Source organism: Liolophura sinensis, chromosome 5 (assembly GCF_032854445.1).
Source record: "Liolophura sinensis isolate JHLJ2023 chromosome 5, CUHK_Ljap_v2, whole genome shotgun sequence".
Lineage (NCBI taxonomy): Eukaryota > Metazoa > Mollusca > Polyplacophora > Chitonida > Chitonidae > Liolophura > Liolophura sinensis.
In genome coordinates this window covers 1,813,013-1,835,179 of record NC_088299.1, presented here as the reverse complement: position 1 = coordinate 1,835,179, position 22,167 = coordinate 1,813,013, and the positions used below count along the sequence as shown (strand labels likewise).

The window sequence follows — 22,167 nt, the reverse complement described above, 5'->3', positions numbered from 1 at the left end:
CTGGTATTTGATGAGGTGTGTATTAAGCTCACACATATGCGTAAGCTGCATATATGTGGCTTGACATGCATGAGGAAATCGATGAATAAAGATGTCAGTCAGCTTAGAATCACTGATAGATACAGGTGCTTGATTCTCTACAGCATACCTATGCATTTATGTCTTTCAGGTAATTAATATGTATGTATCTCAGGAAGGCCTTATTTTTATGTCAGAATTTTGGCTTTATTATCCTCTTGTCATGCAGTGTAGATGATGTTGGGCTCTATCACAGAAAAGAGGTGCGCGCTCATTTTAATAGGGCGTTTACTCTGGTCGCACCCAGACATGTATCACCACCTTAACTGCGTCATTTTTGCTGCAGTGCTCTATAATCAGTCCATTGGATGAGTTATAAGAAAGTCATGAGTGCAAATCTTGTGCACATCCAAACTGCATTCAAATTGTGCTCATTGTGCATTGTTTCTAGGATGAAAGCATAAAATTAAGAAATGATGAACTCATTGTTTTCGTTTCAATACAGTAAATGAGCAGCAGTTGAAATTTTTGAATGAGGTGCCTTAGGGGTTGGAAGTTCTTAAACTTTTCTCTATTTCATTATACCTGCTTTAAACTTTTACATGTTTGTTACACAGGAAAAGTGAGCAAATGGAGCGCAGATTAAACTACTTTCTTATTCCCTTCCACTACATTCCCTTGTCTGTTGTCAAACTACCTTCTTATTCCCTTCCACTACATTCACGTGTCTGTTGTCAAACTAGCTTCTTGTTCCCCTCCAGTACATTCCCTTGTCTGTTGTCAAACTACCTTCTTATTCCCCTCCACTACATTCACTTGTCTGTTGTCAAACTACCGTCTTATTCCCTTCCACTACATTCACTTATCTGTTATCAAACTACCTTCTTATTCCCCTCCACTACATTCACATGTCTGTTATCAAACTACCTTCTTATTCCCCTCCACTACATTCACTTGTCTGTTATCAAGCTACCTTCTCATTCCCCTCCACTACATTCACTTGTCTGTTGTCAACAAATGCGCAAGCTTCTGAGAATGACTTTCAACTCATTCAGCAGTGGAGTGAAGCATGTGTTGTACAAATCCCTTTTTGAGTCTAGTAAATATGTGAAAGTTTAAAGTAGGGTTAAAAGAATAGAAATAATGATTGTTCATCTGCTCATTATTGTTCATAGTACAGTAAAGTTGGAGGATTGGAAATTTTAGGACAAGGCCACCTGCATATATGTCATCTTTCCAGTTGTACAGAGTGTCTGACATTGGGATAGGATAACCCATGTCCCCCGATATTCTGTACAGAGCACCCAAGATAGAACGAGAGACATGTGGTAAATTCAGCCGATTTTACTTATATTCCGTTGTAATTACATGCAGTAGATGATGCAGAGACATTCCTATGCATGGATGTATGCATCTTGATTACCTTAAGATTGCTCACTCCTCTCACACTGTGTAGTGACAAACATCCCGTGATTTTTTTTTTTTCATTGATACTTAACTAAACTGTCCAGGCTGTCGTTTGATGTATGCCGGGTACATACATGTAACTGTACTAGGGATGAAAGTATTTCATGTACATTCACAGTTGATCTCATTTAGCTGACAAGTGCGTCATTGTTTCCGCCCACCATTGTCCTTGCCTGACAAAACCTAATGAATGTCCCCAGAGATGTGTCAGGGAGGTCAAATTTACACGCTAAGTATTGAAGTATTTATTATTAAATGCTGCTGTCTTGGGTAAAATTGAAGCCGTTCATACTGTATATCTGACATTACATCGAGCATGGGATTGACTATTAAACTTATTATGTAGGCGTGTCTTAAATTATCATGGTTGCTATTTATTGTTATGATATTTCAGAGGCCACAGCACTGTGGCGGCATGGACCCTGCCACAAGAAGTCGCAATATATGTACACACGCCTGATGACTCGTCATCATATGACTCAAAAAAAGCAAAACGTACGACGCAAAAACCCAAGCGTGCATGGATGTATATACACATGCTAAAATTGAAGTTCATGGTGAATAACATATATACACAGTACATTTTAATCCACTTATCATGTACATATGTGATGGGTTTTTGTGATTATGGGTGAAAAAAATAAATCTTGTGATGTTTATGTGATTTTCAGGCAACATAACATTTGTTAACAACTATTTGATCTGTCGTGATGATTTATGTGTTCAATTTGGCTGGCGGGATTTTCAACTTCAATCAGAAATAAGTCAAAATACAGTGAGTCGGGTATTTTGTTTTATAACAGAATGCCAAAACAAACACCATCTTTTACATGCCAACAGGTTGAAAAAATACAGAAAAATTAGAGAACATGTGTACATACTTTTAGTTTCATTCACAGGTTGCTTTAGGCCAGGTGAAAACTCCCAAGCTGTTCATATAAGCGGACTCATTTGTTGTGTGCCAGTATTCCAATATTCTAAACCAGATACATGTACATGTACTTTCAGTATTGAGCAGTCTGCAAGTTTGTTTATCAATGTGCTGTTCTAAACTGGCCTGTTGTGGAGTTATTATTCATACCTGTTCATGTATACATAGGTGCAAGTGTTGATGAAATGTTTAGAGTTATCCTGAATCTTAATTCACTACAGCACCACCCCACCCCCCCCCCCCCCCCCCGATCACCCCACCCCCCATCAAAATCCTACCATCATATACATATATCATCTTACATGCATGATGTCCTACATATACGTGCATATTTACTTTATCTATGTGTACAAGTGGACTGTTCAGAGACCCCAGGTCTTGATATCGTCCAGCCTGCTTGTCTTTGTTGACAACACTGATCCACTTACATGTACATATGACTCTGGAATACCTGACCTGGCTAGAATTCAGAATACTCAGCCACTGGAAAATCACCCCCGCCCCTGCCCCCATATGAGATTGAAATCTCTCTGCTGCTACAGAAGCCAGTCATGGTTCACGTCAATGTTCACAATTGAATGATTTTGATAAAATGATTTTGGGATGGCTGTGCGACCACATAACAGTGACCTGTAAGTTATCGTCAGGTCATGAAGTGGCATATGGTAGATAGAACATGGTGTTTGCATGCGTACAGATATATACAAAGTATGCATAATCATCAGTTTATTTTATCATCCACAAACAGACAATGTTTTGGGAATAAGATTTGTTTAAAGACAAATCTCTTTGGCTAGTACATGTAATACTATTTTCCAAGTGTGTGTGTAAATAGGGCAGATAATGCTTCCCATATGTGCGTGTATGTACGGATGCCTGAAAGCAAAGACATATGGATAAACGTTGTCTTTTGTACGTGTACATTTATGTATGTGTACCAATTAAGGGGTTAATACATTTAAGTAATTTTTATGAAATTTTTAATTGGTTCCAATTAGTCTGTGTACATGTAAGTATGGACTTCTGTAAGAGTAGGTTTATGTACATCAAACTTTGATGAATATATAATTTGAGGACATTGTTATTACAGAGGATACATTTGCACAGGGGGTACATTTGCACAGAGGATACATTTGCAAAGATATGACTAATTTCTGTTGGATAAGCATAATTTATATACTTATATTTATTTAAAATATAGGTAATATTTAATTTTTGTGCAAATTTAGTGTGTCTTATTTGTTTGTCTTGGTTGTGAAGTAACAAGATTTTATGCTGAAATATTAGGACTGTTTTAACGTGAAAGACAGTACCTGACTAATGACTACCATCCAAAATATTAAATCTTGTGAACTTTCGGCAATGAAGGCGCAAGGGATAAGTATATTTATTTATTATTGGAGATATTGGAAGAATATTTCTTCCACTGCTTGAAGTGTTGATACAGTAGGCCTACTATATCATTTAAAGGAACTCCAGCGACCCTGTTTAAATAGCTTAGCTGCAGATGCAAGGCCAGGGCATGCCTGGTTCGTATATGTTGGTGATTTTGACCTCTATTAAATGTTTACCGAATTACAATAGGATTGTTGTGCAACTAGACTCATGTTCAATTCTGAAACAAATGGAAATCAATCTAAGCACCACTGAGGCTGATATCGTCTGTGGCTGAATTTTATACTTCAGTTTTGCTTCTACAGTAAGTTGTAAGCAGTGCTGACCTAGTTATCACAGACATCAGAGAAAGCACCTTGTCTTGAACATGGACTTTCAATAATTTTACTGTATTTTATAAAGGAAAACAGAAAAAAAACATCCCTTGTATGCGAGAAAGACGAATTCTTCAGTTTTAAGATATTCAGAGAAAAAAATGTCATCACAAGAATAAGCATTGTCTGGTGAGATACCTTTTATTCCCATAAACCTTTGGCACCCCTAATTAATTTTGCACTGACTGATATTTGTTATTTAGAAACTGCTGACTCGGTGCTAAAATGAATAACAAAAAATGTATTTGGGTAGATGAATGCAGTTGGGCCAAGATGGTATACTACTGTCTGGCATCATTTCTAATACCATCGCTGAATATATTACACTGCTTGTAAATCAACTGATTTTATGTCTGTGGTGGTTCTTAAACGATACAGACCTGCCCCACAATACTTTGTGAAATGGCCATTCGGCTACACGTAACCAAATCGCTGTAAACGACCCCAAAATGATTCCTTATGCAGTAGTTCTGTGTTTTCATATGTCACTTCATGGAGTGAATGGGTAAAGGCTATACATCACAGCTTAGGCTGCACAATCTGATAGCAAAGTGTTTGATTGGATAAAATTCTCAACATGACTGCCTGGACTCACACCAGCCATTTGTGCAGTATTGTCATTTTGTTCCACGTGTTATTTGGTGAAATCTCATTATAATAGTAAAGTATGATACTTGAGTAAAGGTTGAGGATCCGACTTTCGATTCAAAATGTGTTTTAACCAAGTGCTGTCTTGTCCTTTAATGCCCAACATGAATTTACGTCCATTGTTTGAGAGGTTAATTTACATACATGTATGTTTCCACAAGAAGTGAGAAATACATATCAATAATAGGAACAAATCAATGGACAAATATGATCTGTTGACATATATTATATTAAATGATGATTTGGTAGTGATACATAGGCCTGACTGCATGAAAGTCTGTGGGTGTTTAGAGAGCGTTGAAAAAAAATTGTGAAGTTTCTTTATCACAAACGATCGATTCATGTGTTACAGAAAATTTCATACACTTTCAAAATTTAATTTTGACTAGACTGCAATTGCTCTCAATTAGATGAAAGACAAGTTTCCAAAGAGACACTCTGTTGCCGGTGAATGATGCAAATAACTTGCCTGAAAACAGCACAACTGTTACCATTACGTAGTTATGTAGCTATAATCTATGTGTACGAACTTGTCATGTTAACTTCTGCTCTGTGTAGAGTTGTCTAACATAATAAAAACCAAACATTTTATCCAAAAGAACACCTGTTTGTCTTCTTGTGTCTTTTCTTTGGAAATACAACTGTTAAATTTTCCATGATATGTCGATAAAACATTTAGTTTTCATGAATATTTTGGTGATTTCGTGTTTTTCAGGTCATGGGTTCAAACTTTTTTTTTTTTATTGTAAAACTAGGACAAAGATGTTTCAGTTAAAAAATTTAGGAGTTATTCTCTACATGTGATGTGGAAGCTGTAAACATGTGTCAATAGCTGTGCATGTACACTCCCATATTGAGGCCCCTGGTATGCTTTCATTGTTTACATGCAGAGATGCTTAATGCCCTTCTCCGTATGCACCTATTCATCCATTTTGGGTGGACATAGATTAATCGCATGTTGTGAATTAATATAATAGTCAGATAGGTATACTTCAGTGAAAAAGCAGACAAAATATGAAAGTAACTGTATGAAAAGCTTCATACATGCTCTGTTTTTATGTGATTGTGTTATATGGTTAGCCTCTTTCAAATTAAATGTCGATCAATGAGGCTTCCTCGGAGAGAAGAATGGGATTGAAAATGTATGACCAGCACTAGATGGTACGACTCTGCGTCTATTTGTGTATCTGTGTGCACGCTTTGTTCACGGTTGAATAAACCTCTCTGTCGGTTCACAAGAGCACACATTCACAGATCACCCACTGGGAACATTCAAAGTTTTACTTGGTTATAAGTCGTAATACCTGGACAACTGTGAACTTTAACAGCGAATTGTTTATAGTGGCTCAGGTCTACCTTCAGCCTGAAGAAGATTTACAGGAGTTGTTTCTGAGCTGATAGTTTGTTTGACCGGAAAGGTAAGGTTATGTTGAAAGATTCTCTGTCAACATGAGTGTTTGTCAAGTTGACGCTATACCTCTGGACAGGGCCAGCTTTACGCATAGGCTGCACAAGCCCTCAATCCTTTACCTCGATCTTCTTACTCTGTTAGCGATGTATCTCTTTTTAAATGTTCTCCAAAATGTCTCTTGTCCAGCAGTAGAACATTTTCACTGAAGATGCATGAGCTGTCATTTTTCAACCTTTTTGCATGTTTGTAAGGTGATTATGACTTTATTTCTGATGGCAATGTGCTGTGTAGAATGATAAAATTACACTTTATGTGAGCAAATTTTCCTTGAATGTTCAACCTTTGTCATATACAGTATGTGAAATGGTTTAAGAATTTGGTTAGTATCTTTTCATTAGATACATGTACATGAAAATCTCATCAAAATGGTTATGTGTAAGGACAGGTACACACAGTCTTGTAACAGGTACATTTATCTTGAAACATGTTCCTGTCAAGAGACTGAAAGGAGATTGGGACACTGGGACAGTTGTTAACTGTATGATAACCTCAGCCAGATATAAACTTGAATCTATTTCCAGTCTGATCCTAAGAATAAACTTTAGGGTGAATCTGTCTCCATTGAACAGCAAATGTTGCTGTTTAATTTGTTTTTGCATTCCTGACAATATATTTCAAGAAAAAGCTAGAGACTAGTGAACAGTATAAACCCATGGCTGTCTAGTCCACCTTATAAACTGTACTGTAGGTGTACCTCAGTTCCTTACTCAAACCTGTGCCAGTACAGCTAACAGTGAGACAGTTGTAGACTCTCTGATCACTTACTCATCCCAAAGCTCTACTCTGAGTTTTTACAGAAAGCTTTTAAAAAAACTATACACAGGAACTAAGATTGCAATTCAGTTATAAAATAAAACAATGAGCAATTCTACCGCTGTATCATTTCAGGCCAGTCTCTTTAAGATATGAGAGATAAAGATTTGCAATTCATTTTGTCTGTCCATTCATTATTTTCTCTGTTATATAACTCAATTTGGGGGCATTTTTTAAAATATATGTGGTGATCTTTATATTATATTTAATCATAGTGTTACATAGCTGCCTTGAACATTTCCAGTGGTGCTTAAAAGAGAGTTCCAGATTAAAAAGTGCAATTGAAAATCTATTTTTTTCACTTGATTAAAGCTGGGATGAATGCTGGCTTAATGATAGCCATCAGAGTACTTGACAAAATGTACGAGTGCTAAATTAAGGTCTACAGTTAGCGTTCACAGTCTTGATTTTAGGAAGTTAACTAAACACAGATCTATTATTGTTCATTCCTTTTAAACAGCGATTTAACCTGCGGATGGTCGTGGGTTTCCCCCGGGCTCTGCCAGGTTTCCACCCACCATAATGCTGGCCGCCGTCGTATAAGTGAAATATTCTTGAGTACGGCGTAACACACCAATCAAATAAATAAATAAATAGTGATTTTACAACATTTTGAAGGTAGTGACAATTGTTATGCATGTATATTGGCTGAATAGATTTGTCTGGTGAATTTTAATATTTTTCTCTTCTGTATAATGGCTTTGTACATGAAATTATGGTTGTAGTGTAAGGAATCACTTTTATAGTACTTTAGTAGCAAGTTAAAGCAGAATTTTTTTTCTTGAGTCCTCTTATTGGAATCTCTACTATCTGCTGCCTAGCATGTACATGTAGATAATACTGGTAAGCCGTGTCATGTCACACTGAAATTCTTCAAATTTTCAGTAAAGATATTATGAGTGCTTAAGGCAAAAAATTGAATTTCTGTCTCAGTTTTTTTTTCAGAAAGGTAATGATACATGGTTTTATATTTTCCCATGGTATAACCATGCTAAAAATGAGAAATTGTTGTATGCCTGTCATTATTACATACATACGGTATATGAGCAAGGAGACCAAGTGTCCCAAAATGTAGAAGAATTGCGTTATTCCCTGCTGTTTTGTTGTATAGATCGCACATGTAGATGTTTTCCATGATGGATGCGCTTGACAGCTGCTGGTATTTTGTGATCATTTGTTAGCCCGTACCAGTACTGGGGGCAACTACACACTACACCTCTTTTGTCACTTCATCAGTTTGTTTAATTGTATGTCCATCCATCACCAGAGTTAGTTGCATGGATTTTTTTTCCAAATGGCTCTTCTTACTGAACTGAATCTTGCCTGCCTGGCTTCACCATGGCAACTTACATATAAAAATCCTAATTTGCATTGTTCAGTTGGTATTTGCCTCACACTTATGCCAACTGTATTGTCATATTTTCGACTTTTTCTTTCTCAAAGTCATATATTGTATTTACTTGAAACTTGGTATGAATCTTCACGATAAGAAGTTACAGATTACAATGAAGCTACCCTTTGGAACGCAGTTTCGATAAATTCATGTATCCTTTTTGTTGTCTTTAGGACTTAGATGTCATTTAGAAAGTGGATTAAGTAACAGTATTATCGTTTTATAGGGATTACACTGACTCTGAGGTCGCTGGCTCGAAACCCGCAGTGGTCTCAGCCAAATTTCAGCAATAGAATCTGTGCTAATATATTCAGAAAGTGTAATCCCTATAAAACGATAATACTGTTACTTAATCCACTTTCTAAATGACATCTATACCTATCTGATATATTCACCTAAGGGAGTGACGTCGTTTGTGATCATCAGAGGGGTAATGCATGTTCGCTGTAAAGTCTACTGGTCAACTACCTTCCATTTTTGTGGAAGGCCTGTTGGTCGAGTGGTCTAGACGGTTGACATGTATTGCTGTCGGTTAGGTGCCTGACTCTGAGGTCGCTGGCTCGAAACCCGCAGTGGTCTCAGCCAAATTTCAGCACTAGAATCTGTGCTATATATTCAGAAAGTGTAATCCCTATAAAACGATAATACTGTCTTTAGGAATTATTTATTTGTTGCTTCATACCTGGTACATTGCATCATGAAGGCAAGTTGCATACCAGTACCATTCGAGTTTTATGTGAACCATTTTGTTCATGTGACAGTTTTGGTTTTGTTGTTCACCTTGATACATATATAGAACCATGTACACATTATTCTGAAGGCTCAAACCTGTTTATAAGGAAACATGCATTACTATCTCAGTCAAGTCAGTGTGTTATGAAGATTCTTTGAAGAAAAGCTTCCGTAGCTGGCACTAAAAGTAGATACGTATCATTTTGTAATCTCTTCAAGAAAAGTTAAATTTATCCAAAATTACTACTCCAAAAAACAAAAAAAAAGTGAAGAACCGAACAAAAAAAGAACTGTTAACATCCATTCAGTAAAAACGGATATTATCATCTCAAAGCATTAAGCTTTTGTCTCTTTATTGCATGTTTATCATTCTCATTGTATATGTAAATCAGTGACTTATCATTTGGAAATGTGTATCATATAAAATGGGCCATGTGAATGTACGTTTGATTTATTTATTTATTTGATTGGTGTTTTACGGCATACTCAAAAATATTTCACTTATACGACAGCGGCCAACATTATGGTAGAAGGAAACCGAGCAGAGCCCGGGGAAAACTCATCCGCATGTTACGGGACCATCCGCTGGGTGCCGGCAGACCTTCCCACGTACGAGGAAGCAAGTATGAGCTGGTCTTGAACAAACAGTGACCGCATTGGTGAGAGGCTCCTGGGTCATTACATTGCGTTAGCACGCTATAACCAACTGAGCCAGTGAGGCCCCCCCGAATGTACATTTATGAGAAATCTTCAACGTTCTGATACTGTATGTTCGACTTGGATAAAAATAACTGTATAAACCAAGGTATTTATGATACATAGTTATCTGTATATACATGTATATGGTAGCTCAAGGCCTTAATTAATAATATATGCGTACATGTACATTGTTATATGTATATTGAAAGGCTCCTGCAAGTATTAAGTGAGAGGTCAGGAATACTTGTAGCCTGATGTACACATGTTGGTGTGCAGAGAAGGTGGTGTTATATAGGTGAACATCATCAAGGCTTCAGCAAGTATTAATTGAGAGGTCAGGAATACTTGTAGCCTGATGTACACATGTGGGTGTGTAGAGAAGGTGGTGTTATATAGGTGAACATCATCAAGGCTTCAGCAAGTATTAATTGAGAGGTCAGGAATACTTGTAGCCTGATGTACACATGTGGGTGTGCAGAGAAGGTGGTGTTATATAGGTGAACATCATCAAGGCTTCAGCAAGTATTAATTGAGAGGTCAGGAATACTTGTAGCCTGATGTACACATGTGGGTGTGCAGAGAAGGTGGTGTTATATAGGTGAACATCATCAAGGCTTCAGCAAGTATTAATTGAGAGGTCAGGAATACTTGTAGCCTGATGTACACATGTTGGTGTGCAGAGAAGGTGGTGTTATATAGGTGAACATCATCAAGGCTTCAGCAAGTATTAATTGAGAGGTCAGGAATACTTGTAGCCTGATGTACACATGTTGGTGTACAGAGAAGGTGGTGTTATATAGGTGAACATCATCAAGGCTTCAGCAAGTATTAATTGAGAGGTCAGGAATACTTGTAGCCTGATGTACACATGTTGGTGTGCAGAGAAGGTGGTGTTATATAGGTGAACATCATCAAGGCTTCAGCAAGTATTAATTGAGAGGTCAGGAATACTTGTAGCCTGATGTACACGTTTGTGTGCAGAGAAGGTTGTGTTATATAGGTGAACATCATCAAGGCTTCAGTTAATTTTGCCTGATGGATGTTTACTCATTCATTTCAAACTAGCATGAGTAAAGTGTAAAAGTGAAGCACTCAGAATATTAATGTAATACACTGTTATTCTTTTCATTTTTGGGATTGATATCAGTTGTGCTGAAAGCAAAAACTTATATTTCTCTCGGTTTTTTTTTTTGGCTGAAAAGTAAAGATATTTATATGTTGTTCATTACATGAACTATAACCTTGTAAAAAGAAAAGAAAAAAATGAATATTGCTGTTACAATCACATGTGTATTGGCTGAAACAAATAGACCAGATATCCCCAAAATTAGAAGAATTACAGTGACTTAATTTATTTGTGCCTCATTTTGATAACAATAGACATAGGTTTCTGCATTATATATATATATATATATGTACATGTGAATAGATCGCTTCGGTGGCCTTATGGTTACAGCATCTGCCTAGAAGTTGGGAGACCTCCGGATCAAAGCCCATTCAGGTCATACCAAAGACTTTAAAAGTGGTACTTGTTGCTGCCTCGCTGGCACTGAGCAGTGAGAGTTTAGAGCAAAGAAACGTGACTGGTTGGCCTGGTGTCAGTATCATGAGCTGTCATGTCTGGTGTCTTCGGCATGCTGCTTTAGTTTTGGCAGCACTTTGGCTGCATGGGCTCACAGTGTACAATATATCAATATATATGCATGTGAACACACCTAATGACTCTTTGTTATCATATGACTGAAGAATTATCAAGTACAATGTTAAACTCCAAGACATGACAGCTCATGATACTGACACTAAATATATAACATATGACTTTGACAGAGATGCTTATAAGTTAATGACATTGACAGACAAAATAACGGTGGGTTGTATGTACATACAGGTACGGTATTTTACCTTAAGTTTGGCCTCTAAAAATGCACTTTCAGATACATAATTTTGAAATGAACACTCATTTTGTTATGATAAGAGATCGAAATCAAATTTCGCCCAAAAAACTCTTAAGTGGCCTTATAAGGTGGATGAATGTTAAACTATTAAAGCAAAATGTTATTATTAGATGAAATACGGTACATTGTTTTATTAACAAACTATGCATCTTCTGGTGAGAATTGTTTCAATTATCACTCAGATATTGCGCCAGTTAATATCATTTTTTTTCCTGTCAAAGGTGGGAACACACACCATATATGACCTTGATACAGAGACCTTAAATGTAAGGAACAGAGGTTCAGATGTCCTCGGGGTAAAGAAAATTCATTATACTGGTGTCTCAGTAACCAGTAATTCAAGTGTGTTGGTCACAAAAGCATTTCTCTCACTACAATCAACTTTAAGGTGTGGTAAAGATTTCATTCTCACACTCATTGGTATCTGATTATAAACCAGGCTCTACTCTCTAGTTACCTTTAATATAAAAATAATTTGTTTTAGAGAACTGCCTTAAAATTGTGACACCATATGCCAGAGAAGCAGTTAGATTATTCCTCGGCTGTAATGCCCTTTGGAGCTTGGTTTATTGACAAAAGAAAACAACAACCAAAACACCCTTGTTAAAATTGAACATCATTGGTTTTATCGGAGTGATGCCACTACGATACGTGCCCTAAATAACTCTAAGTGTCATCCATGACTAAAATTTTTCTTGATTCCGAGACTTCTGTTGATTTTAGAAAGGTATTTTAAGGTTTGCTTGGAACAAGGGATGATATTATATTGGGAAATTGTCATTTTCTCAACACGAAAAATACCATTTTGTGACATTTTTTTGCATTTTTGTGGACAAAATTTTATGTCGTTTAGGGTAGGTGATGTATATCATAGACTTTATAGTAATATCTTCTCTACTTGCAGGTGGAATTTGGAAGTGGTGTTTCAAGTTACAGACTTAAATAAATATTTGGTGTAATACAGAGGTGGAGCGAAGCTAGCTGCTCATGATGGGAAACCCCCAGCATGTTTTACTGGCTCTTCTAGGCCTTATCGTCCTGCATGCCAAGGCACAAAGGTGAGTGCTACTAAAGTTAAGATATCAGTCATGTACATCAGAATAGGAATTGGTGTGTCAGCTCTGTACACATTTACCGGGCTTCGGTTAATTTATTTGTCTGATATACATTTACTCATCCATTTCAATCCAGCATGAATAAAACGTAAAGTCGGTGAGTGAATCAGGTTAGTTAATTTGTTTTTTTCTTTTTACAGTTAATCATATAATTTCAACTGTAAAGTAAATAGTTATTTGCATAACTTTCATTACAAAGTATTTTATTTTCATTTTTTCTTTCGATTTACGACTGAATTGTTGCTCTGATCTACCACAGATATTTGTATAAAGCATTTATATATACTAGTTGTGTTAATGTCTTCGTCACAAAATCTGTTGCAGTCTATTTAATAATGTTTAAGTCGGGGCCTCCGTGGCTCAGCTGGTTAGCGCACTAGTGCAGTGTAATGACCCAGAAGTTCAAGTCCAGCTCATGCTGGCTTCCTCTCCAGCTGTAAGTCGGAAGGTCTGCCAACAATCTGCGGATGGTTGTGGGTTTTCCCCCGGTCTCTGCCCGGTTTCCTCCCACCATAATGCTGGCTGCTGTTGTATAAGTGAAATATTCTTGAGTACAGAGTAAAACACCAATCACATCACAAATAATGTTCAAGTATGTTGTGTACCATGACATCTTGCAGTACACTCCAGCAGTCATTCAGACGATACATGGATGTAGACTATTTAAATTGTGGGTCAAAATACTGATACAGAATTTTTTTAACAAAAGTTTTGTAACTCCGATTGCGTTAGTTTTCAACAGACACAATCAGAGTCTGAGTCCTTTATAGAAATCTTCTGTGTATGGAGGTTAAAATCAAAAGAACAGTTGGCGAAAGACACATTTTGTGCCTACATCTTCTGTCACTGATTCAAGTGTACAGATCACAAAAGCATCTTTATCACAATAAAATACCATGCAAAAGTCTGGCAGAGATTAGATTTTCTTTCGGATGGAGACAAACTTAATTAACAAAGCTCAAAATTTGCTTTGTTGTTGTAGTTCAACTTGCTTACCTGCTCCTGTTAGTTGCAGGGTTGCCAGTATGCATAATTGAAGTTGTTTGCATATCTGATTTTTCTTGTTTCTGATACATCTTACAAGCTTTGCAAAAGCTAATGAGTAGTTTGGGGAAAATATTGGTGTGCATGATAAACAGATGTATTAATTTGATGTAGATGTAGTTTTTAATGTGGCATTAAGTAAAAACCCGACAAATATATAAATTACGTAAACAAGTAAATAAAGGTTGACATTGTAGAGAGGCATAAGTATATCCAAAGAAAGCTGTGTAAATGATATACGGTTATATATATATATATATATATATATATATATATATATATATATAAGCTATTAAATAAGGTCCTCCGTGGCCGTGTTGTTAGAATGCTAGCACAGCACTGCTTTCCACCAATGCAGCCGCTGTGAGCTCAGGTCCACCTCACACTGCCTCTCTTTCCGGTTGTACATTTGAAGCTTAGGTCTGACAGTAACTTGTGAATGTTCATTGGTTTTCCCCAGCCAGGCTCAGCTTGGTTTCCTCATTGTCTTTGAGACGCCCTAATTTGACAAAATTAAGATGGCAAAGTTAGGGAAAATTGGAAGTATTAAAGCATAATGGCAATTGAACTGATTATACAGGTAGATGTGTTACTTCTGCCATAATTGAGGGATGACGAAAGTCATTTCTGGACTTTAATCCTTTGTTCCGTTATTTTGATTTTTATCATGTAGTCTCTGAATGTACATGTAAATGCTGTTTTTAACTAATGCTTAACCAAGGCCTTGTAAATTATAACCTACTGTATTTCACCTGAATTTTACCAGGAAGGAGCTGTAAAATGCATGTAAAGGCCTTAAAATTATTCTTTTGATGCCAACACTTCAGTGTTTCTGATAAGGAATTGATAAAGAAAAGTCCCTCTGTTCTGAACGAATCAGAAGAAAGCAAAATATGTCACTTGAAAAAATTGAGTTTAAAGGGAAATGTATTTCACACTTGGAGATTTTTATTGTGAAATAACTGTCAGTTTCTTAATTTAAAAGTTGAAGCGGACATATTTTTGAAACATGATTATATAATACAAATGTTTGAACTGTTCTTGTTTTTGCTACCCTCAAGCATACTGTTTACCGGCCTGGATTCGTTTCGACCAGGAACAAATTACGAAGCATCAGTTGCCAGTTTGTCAAATTCTCAATTAAGCGTGACGGTTTCAATCGTGAACAACAATACTGGGCAAGTCATAGCAGTACAGGACGCTACCGTTTTGAGTGGTATGTGCAGTTTTGTCATGTATATATACATATGTATGTCTTTTGTATATGTTTTGACGTCGTTTTAGATTGCTTTATGAGTGACTCGTGTATGTTGAAATTCTTTTTTTTTCTAACTTAAATACCTTTGAATTTGCCAATAGTGTTGTGTGTGATATTGGAATAGATTAAAGCATCGCTCATAATTAGCTTTACATGGTCACCAATCATTTTTTTTTTTTTCTTAAATTTGCTGAAACACTTATATGCTACTAGATATAAACTGATTGTATAATTATACCATATACTGGAGCTCAGGTCCCAGTTTCATAAAGGTTTGCTAAATGGGCTTACGCATTCAACTTCCCAAATGACACTAAACTCTAAGCCAATTGACTTCCATCAAAGTTGACATCACGTTATGGAGCAGTACTATACAAGTCCATGTTGTGTTGGAAATTGGTATTGAATGAGACGCCGCAAGTGTCGAGTCTAAGGCAGATTTTTCAACACAACATAGATGAGTAGAACACAACTTCGTACAACCTTGCAAATGACCTGAGGGGCCTCCCTGCCTCAGCCGGTTAGCGCAGCGCAATGACCCAGGAGTCTCTCACCAATGCGGTCGCTGTGATTTCAAATCCAGCTCATGCTGACTTCCTCTTCGGCTGTAAGTGGGAAGGTCTCCCAGCAACCTGCAGATAGTGGTGGGTTTCCGCCTGGTTCTACCCGGTTTCCTCCCACCATAATGCTGGCCGCCGTCGTATAAGTGAAATATTCTTGAGTATGGCGTTAAACACCAATCCAATAAATAAATAAATAAACTGTTTATTATATAGCTCATAATCCAAGGACCTCCCACACAAAGAACGGTTGAGGATACACACATTAAGCTGGCATTGAGAAAATTTTTCAATCTCTGTGTCTTTATTGGCCAATGTATCCAGTGCTGTATTCTTTTCTATTCTTTTCTTTTGATCTTGGCTTTGGATTTTGACAAATTTGTAAATCATCACACCATGAAATTTCATCTTCCGTGAATATTTCATTGTAAATGTTTATAGCAAAGTAAAGAGCTAAAGATAAACACTGCAGCTTTCCTTTGAAATATGAAAAACATATGGCTCTCTGGTATCCAATATCACTCCAAGAACAGAACGGTCACATGGTACGATGCAACAGATTTCATTGGACCATATTCATAGCTGTATATTATAATCAGTATTTTTGAAGAAACCTGAGGCTGTAATGATTTTTGACGATGATGTCATTATTTTGCTGAAGTAATTCAATGTGCTTGTGTCAGAAAGAGTGGTAGGTGAGATGATCTTATCTTTGGCTGAATTGTTTTATTTCTAAAGCCTAGTACAGCAATTCTTTAACAAGTGAAAAGACAAATTTGGGTTGTATGCTGTGTGCTTCTAGGTACATTCTGTCAGCAGCAGGGTTTACAGAATATATCTTAAATGCTGGCACGTCATACGACTCTCTCCGAATATTCCAAAAATAAATCTCTGCAAATTTTTAAAGACGCCAAAGAGTGACAGTCATAATTAAATGAACCTAGTGAAATCATGTACACAGAAACAACACATCATTTCTACCATTTCACAGGACCTGAAAAATACTTTCTGGAAAGTACAGATTTGTATTTACATTACATAGAATGCGCATGTATACTTTTAGTTTACAGTATGCTGATGTGAAAGTTTTTAGAATTTCACTGAAGTATAATTTTTCTGTTAATTTTCTGTGCCCATTTTAGGAACACGCAGTAAGTGAGAAAGTGATGTTGTTGGTGAAATTGGTAAAAATTCATTCAGTGCACCAGTTGAAACTTGATTTGATTTTAAACTGTAAAACAACATTTCTCCCTTGTTATTTGTTGGTTGATTTCAAGTATTTATATACTTTACTTGAAAAGGTAAGCTAAAATATAATCAAAAAGACAGTTATTAAGAAGGTGATTACTTCACCCTTTCACCTGACAAAAATTTGCACTACTTTCCTTACCTGTACCAATATACCACATCAGTGCTGCCTTTCATCCCTTCCCCTTTGTACAGATGGTGTGTTCTAACTAAACTGGAACATGTTATTAACAAAGTTTGTCAGGCACATACATTTGGTGTGTTCAGATAAAACTTGGGACAATTTTAATGTTCGGCACAAAATTACCTTTGTGTACCTGCATGAAATGTGCTGGTAATTGAAATAACGAAGATGAAAAGGGTTCGTAGAAACTTGAAATAGTGTTTGGATTTTATTATACATTGGTACTTTTATGTTTACATGGTACATGTGGTTATTACAAATGAATCCGGTACTTTCAGTTTTATTAAATTTCAAGAGTGTACTGAGATCCAGTCGAGTGTACGATATAGTGAAGATTTTAAAAAAATATCAACACCTTAGCATGCCAGTAGAACGCCAGTGGAATTTTCCTGGTAGCCATCAGTCAGATTGGTAGTAAGCCGCAAAGCTTGTTTCAACTGACAACTGACACAAATAACACCAAATCGTGTGTACTGTAATTCTTCAATGTTTTCAGATGCTTATGATATGTATATTCAGATATATTCTGTTGGCATTATTCTGTTAGCATTCTGTTTGCATCATTGTGTTAACATTATTCTGCTCAGACTGATAAAAATATACTTTGTGCTGAAGCCAATCAATGAACTCAATCAGTGTAGATTTGTCTTTAAAATAAAATTTAAAAGGTGCATAAATTGCACTGAAATGCACTCTTTCATATGCAGAAGTTGATGAATTATTGATTATGAATGAATAATGGGTGGCAAATATAAAAGTAATTGTATGTTGTTTATAAGTCTGTATTTTGCTCTAAATTCCAGGTACCCAGGCCCCATTCAGCCTTCAGGTAATGCATGTTTTCCTGCTCATCTTTACACATTGTAAGCTCTGTTTATTGCTGATAACATTCGAAGATAGGTTGCCAAGACCAGAACATTGATCTTTTGGGTTGTAACTGCGTCTATAAAGATGTTTGTGTGTAAGTCACTAGGATACAGTGTTGTTCAATATGCCAGCTTCGGTATTTCTAAATTCTCTTGCTGTTAACGGTGTGTTTGTATTGGTGACAGTTATTAGTGGACATGCACTTATCTCCCAACAATGTAACACACAATGAGCCCCACTCTATGGGATGAAAATCTGTGACATTTGTGAGAAAGGTTGGTGGTTAACGCAATGTCACTCAGTTTCCTTCACAATTTAAACTGCCTGCAATTTCACGTGTACCAAATTGTCTGCACAAGCTGCTTTCACCTTCTCCTAGTTATTTGATTATATATCAGTAAGTTACAAACGTAGACAAAAAACAAAACCGATGCAGAATCACTGGCCCAAAACACGCCATAGTGTATGTAGATCAGAGTTATATCACCTTTAGAAACGATTCATGACATCATATCAGTGGTAAGAATCAAACATTTTAAGAGATTTTAAAGGTAAGTAAAACACTACGGTGAAGTATATATCAGGTGAAAGACGACTGAATACTGCATGTCCATAAAAATATATGTAGTTCAATTTATTTTTTAGATTTCGAATAGTTGGATTTTTTTTTTTACATTTATTTTCAACCTAGTAAAATGCACTTTAAATGCTCAGAGCATTCCAATTCACTCATTTGGGGAAAAGTCGGATGGCTTCACATTCCTTGTCCATTCCTATCGAAATGTCGAGTCACGTGGAAATCTGGAGAAGCTTGAAGCCTGAAATCATCCCACACTTTTTGGAACAGCTAAAAATGATGCAGTGAACCACTTTTAAATGTAGGGAAATATCTAATCTCTCTGATCAGTTAAATACACACGAGCTTGTCACTATTGCGACCACGGTTCACTGGGTTCGGGGCACTTCAGGGTGTTGGCCTTGATCCAAACAAGATCAACGATGATGTAATTTCTGAAAAATTTGACCATTGATGGAAAAAATGCATGATATAGAGGAGTAATAACCAGATGTAAAAACACACCTCAAATTTCAAAAAAAAAAGAACTTTCTTAGGCATAATTTTCTTCATTTTGCTTTGTTTTAGACGTCCTTTTCATATATTCTTTAATACAAAGTATTTTGGTTTTCTTTTTATAATGTTCAGCCATAATGCACAAAAATCAGTGAGTTTGAAATTAATTGTGTATTTTAAATTCTCTTATCTGTATTTGGGAACCTCGTGGCTCAGTTGGTTAGCGCGCCAGCGCAGCGTAGTGACCTAGGAGTCTCTCACCAATGTGGTCGCTGTGAGTTCAAGTCGAGCTCATGCTGGCTTCCTCTCTGGCGGTACCTGTTAAGGTCTGTCAGCAACCTGCGGACGGTTGTGGGTTTCCCCCAGGCTCTATCCGGTTTCCTCCCTCCATAATGGTGGCCGCCGTCATATAAGTGAAATATTCTTGAGTATGGCATAAAATACCAATCAAATAAATAAATAAATGTTATCTGTATTTTGTTTTGTCTAAGTGAAGGTAAAAATAAGGAAACGTTTTTGGTTGTCGGTTCATAAAAATGCTTGCAGGTACAGATATTTGTGTCCGCTATTTTCAGTGTGGACTACCTCATGGGCATATAGCATACTTTATTAGCTATCATGGAAGCCTAGTTGTTATTGTGCTGCCGAGACAATAATTACTTGAGAATGACATTTCATATGTTGTCATCCACAGATCCCAAATGAGGTTGATGAGAGTGCTAAGTATTACGTACGTGTTCAGGAAGGACTCAGTTATGACAACCAGACTGAAATCCATTTGAAGAGAAAGACGCGTTCTGTGTTCATCACGACAGACAAGAGTATATACAAGCCAGGGGCTACAGGTACTGTACTAACTGTGTTAAGGGTGGCAGAGACTTTTCAATGTTGTCTAGTTATGAAATTTTGTAAAAAAAAAAAAACATCTGGCTGTAAATTTGTGGATTAAGATATCATTATTAACGTTGTCTCCTCATATGTTTACCAGTCATAGACCTCTTCGGGACCTCTCTGACTCAAATGGTTAAAGCGCTGCCTAGCTGTGACTATCAGGCCATTGACCAGTGAGGTCAATTAATCTAGCGTTCGCTGTTTCATCGATGACTTTAAGTTAGGAGATGAGTCAGGCACCAAGTGAAGGTTGGTTGTTTACTTCGAGTACTCTGGTACCTGTGAATACGACTACCCATCATACACATGAATATTCCTGAGTATGGCAAACAATAATCAAAAGACTTAATTCATTTGATGTTTTACTGTTGAAAGTCTGAATTTCTGTTAACCATCTTTTGCAGTGAAATTCCGAACATTTGCTGTTGATGTTTTCCTGGTACCAAAGAATGACCCCATCACTGTGGAGATTTTGGTAAGATCTGAAATATGGAGGATCTCTGTGCAGTAAACAAGCCGTGTCACGCTCACATCTGTGCTTTTTCTAAAGAAAAACTCTTCTCTTAACTAGAATTCAAGCAATATCAAACATTCAAGCTGATAGAACATCAAAATGCAAACTGTGTTTTGTCATCTTAACTTTGTGGCTTAACCTTCATTGGCTCAAGAGTGTGTCGCCAATGCAGTCGATTTGAGTTCAAAACCAGTTCATGCTGGTTTCCTCTCAGATCGTTTGTGGGAAGATTTGACAGCAACCGGCTGATGGTTTAGGTTTCCTGCAGGCTCTGCCAGGTTACTTTTTACCATAAAGCTGGTGTAAACACCAATCAAATAGATAAATCTAGAATTTATTCTGAATCTTTTAGGTGGAACTGTACAAGCTGATTGTAGAAGAAGAATGTACAAGCACAGTATATAAACCAGTTACTGGTAGCAAATAAACACCAGTCAAATAGATAAATCTTGAATTTACTGTGAATCTTTTAGGTGGAACTTTACAAGTTATTTGCAGATTTAGGTAACATAGATGTTCATGTAGGGCTAGTAATGATGCTCATTTTATTTTAATTGTATTTAACCCCCTTTGTGGTTTGGCCTTTGTGGGTTGTGCCTTTGTGGTTGTGCCTTTGCGGTTGTGCCTTTATGGTTTGGCCTTTGTGGTTGTGCCACTGTGGTTTGGCCTTTGTGGGTTGTGCCTTTGTGTTTAGGCCTTTGTGATTGTGCCTCTGTGGTTTGGCCTTTGTGGTTGTGCCTCTGTGGTTGTGCTTTTGCAGTTTTGCCTTTGTGTTTACGCCTTTGTGCCTGTGCCTCTGTGGTTTGGCCTTTGTGGTTATGCCTTGAGGTTCCTCATGATAACTCGGCATGACACTTTGTTATTTTATCTCATGAGTTCAGTCTGGTATATATTCATAACAGTAACTTTCGGCTGGCCTCAAGAAGCAATAGGTCGTTGGCTGATAGTTGTCATTTGTGTGTACCGGTATTCCAAACATGCATTTGCTTTGTGATTTGTGTGTATTGTATCTATAAACATTGTTTTTTAACAGGATTCAATGAGCAGTATTTTGAAGCTTATTTTTGTCTCTTATGTCAGTGTATGTAAGTATTTCTACTTCTATCTTCCTTCACAGGATCCTAAGGGGAATAAGATTAAGCAGTGGAGAGACCAACTTGGACAAAATGGTAAGTCTTTGAGCGTTGTTAGTGAAATTGTTTTTACTTGTACAGGCAACCCTGTTAAAATCTATAGGAATTTCAATATGTTCTCTAATTCACCTCATTTTGCAGATCTATACTACATGTATCTGTGCATTATTTGGTATTTATTGTTCATTATCTTCATCTCCATTTTTCCTGGGTTTCCATGGCAACATAACTTTTGTATACATGTTACATAGTTGAGCATCCGTGTTTGGCCTGCTTGATTGTTACTATTTCTCAAAAATCTTTCCAATGCTCACTGTGGCTTCAGAGAAAACCGAGTAAGCCACACGCAAAGTTTAACTGGGGTAGACTCAGATTGGACACTGTC

At 36.8% G+C, this 22,167-nt stretch overlaps 1 protein-coding gene across 1 annotated transcript in view; it reads left to right on the top strand.

Moving 5' to 3' along the window:
* LOC135466034 (CD109 antigen-like) overlaps positions 1-22,167 on the top strand; it is a 55,227-nt gene that overhangs the window by 17,083 nt on the left and 15,977 nt on the right. The window contains exons 2-7 of the mRNA XM_064743423.1: positions 12,801-12,954; positions 15,117-15,271; positions 18,109-18,134; positions 19,939-20,089; positions 20,540-20,610; positions 21,767-21,818. Coding sequence (XP_064599493.1) covers positions 12,884-12,954; positions 15,117-15,271; positions 18,109-18,134; positions 19,939-20,089; positions 20,540-20,610; positions 21,767-21,818 — 526 coding nt within the window. The 5' untranslated portion in view covers positions 12,801-12,883. The remainder of the gene's footprint in view (positions 1-12,800; positions 12,955-15,116; positions 15,272-18,108; positions 18,135-19,938; positions 20,090-20,539; positions 20,611-21,766; positions 21,819-22,167) is intronic.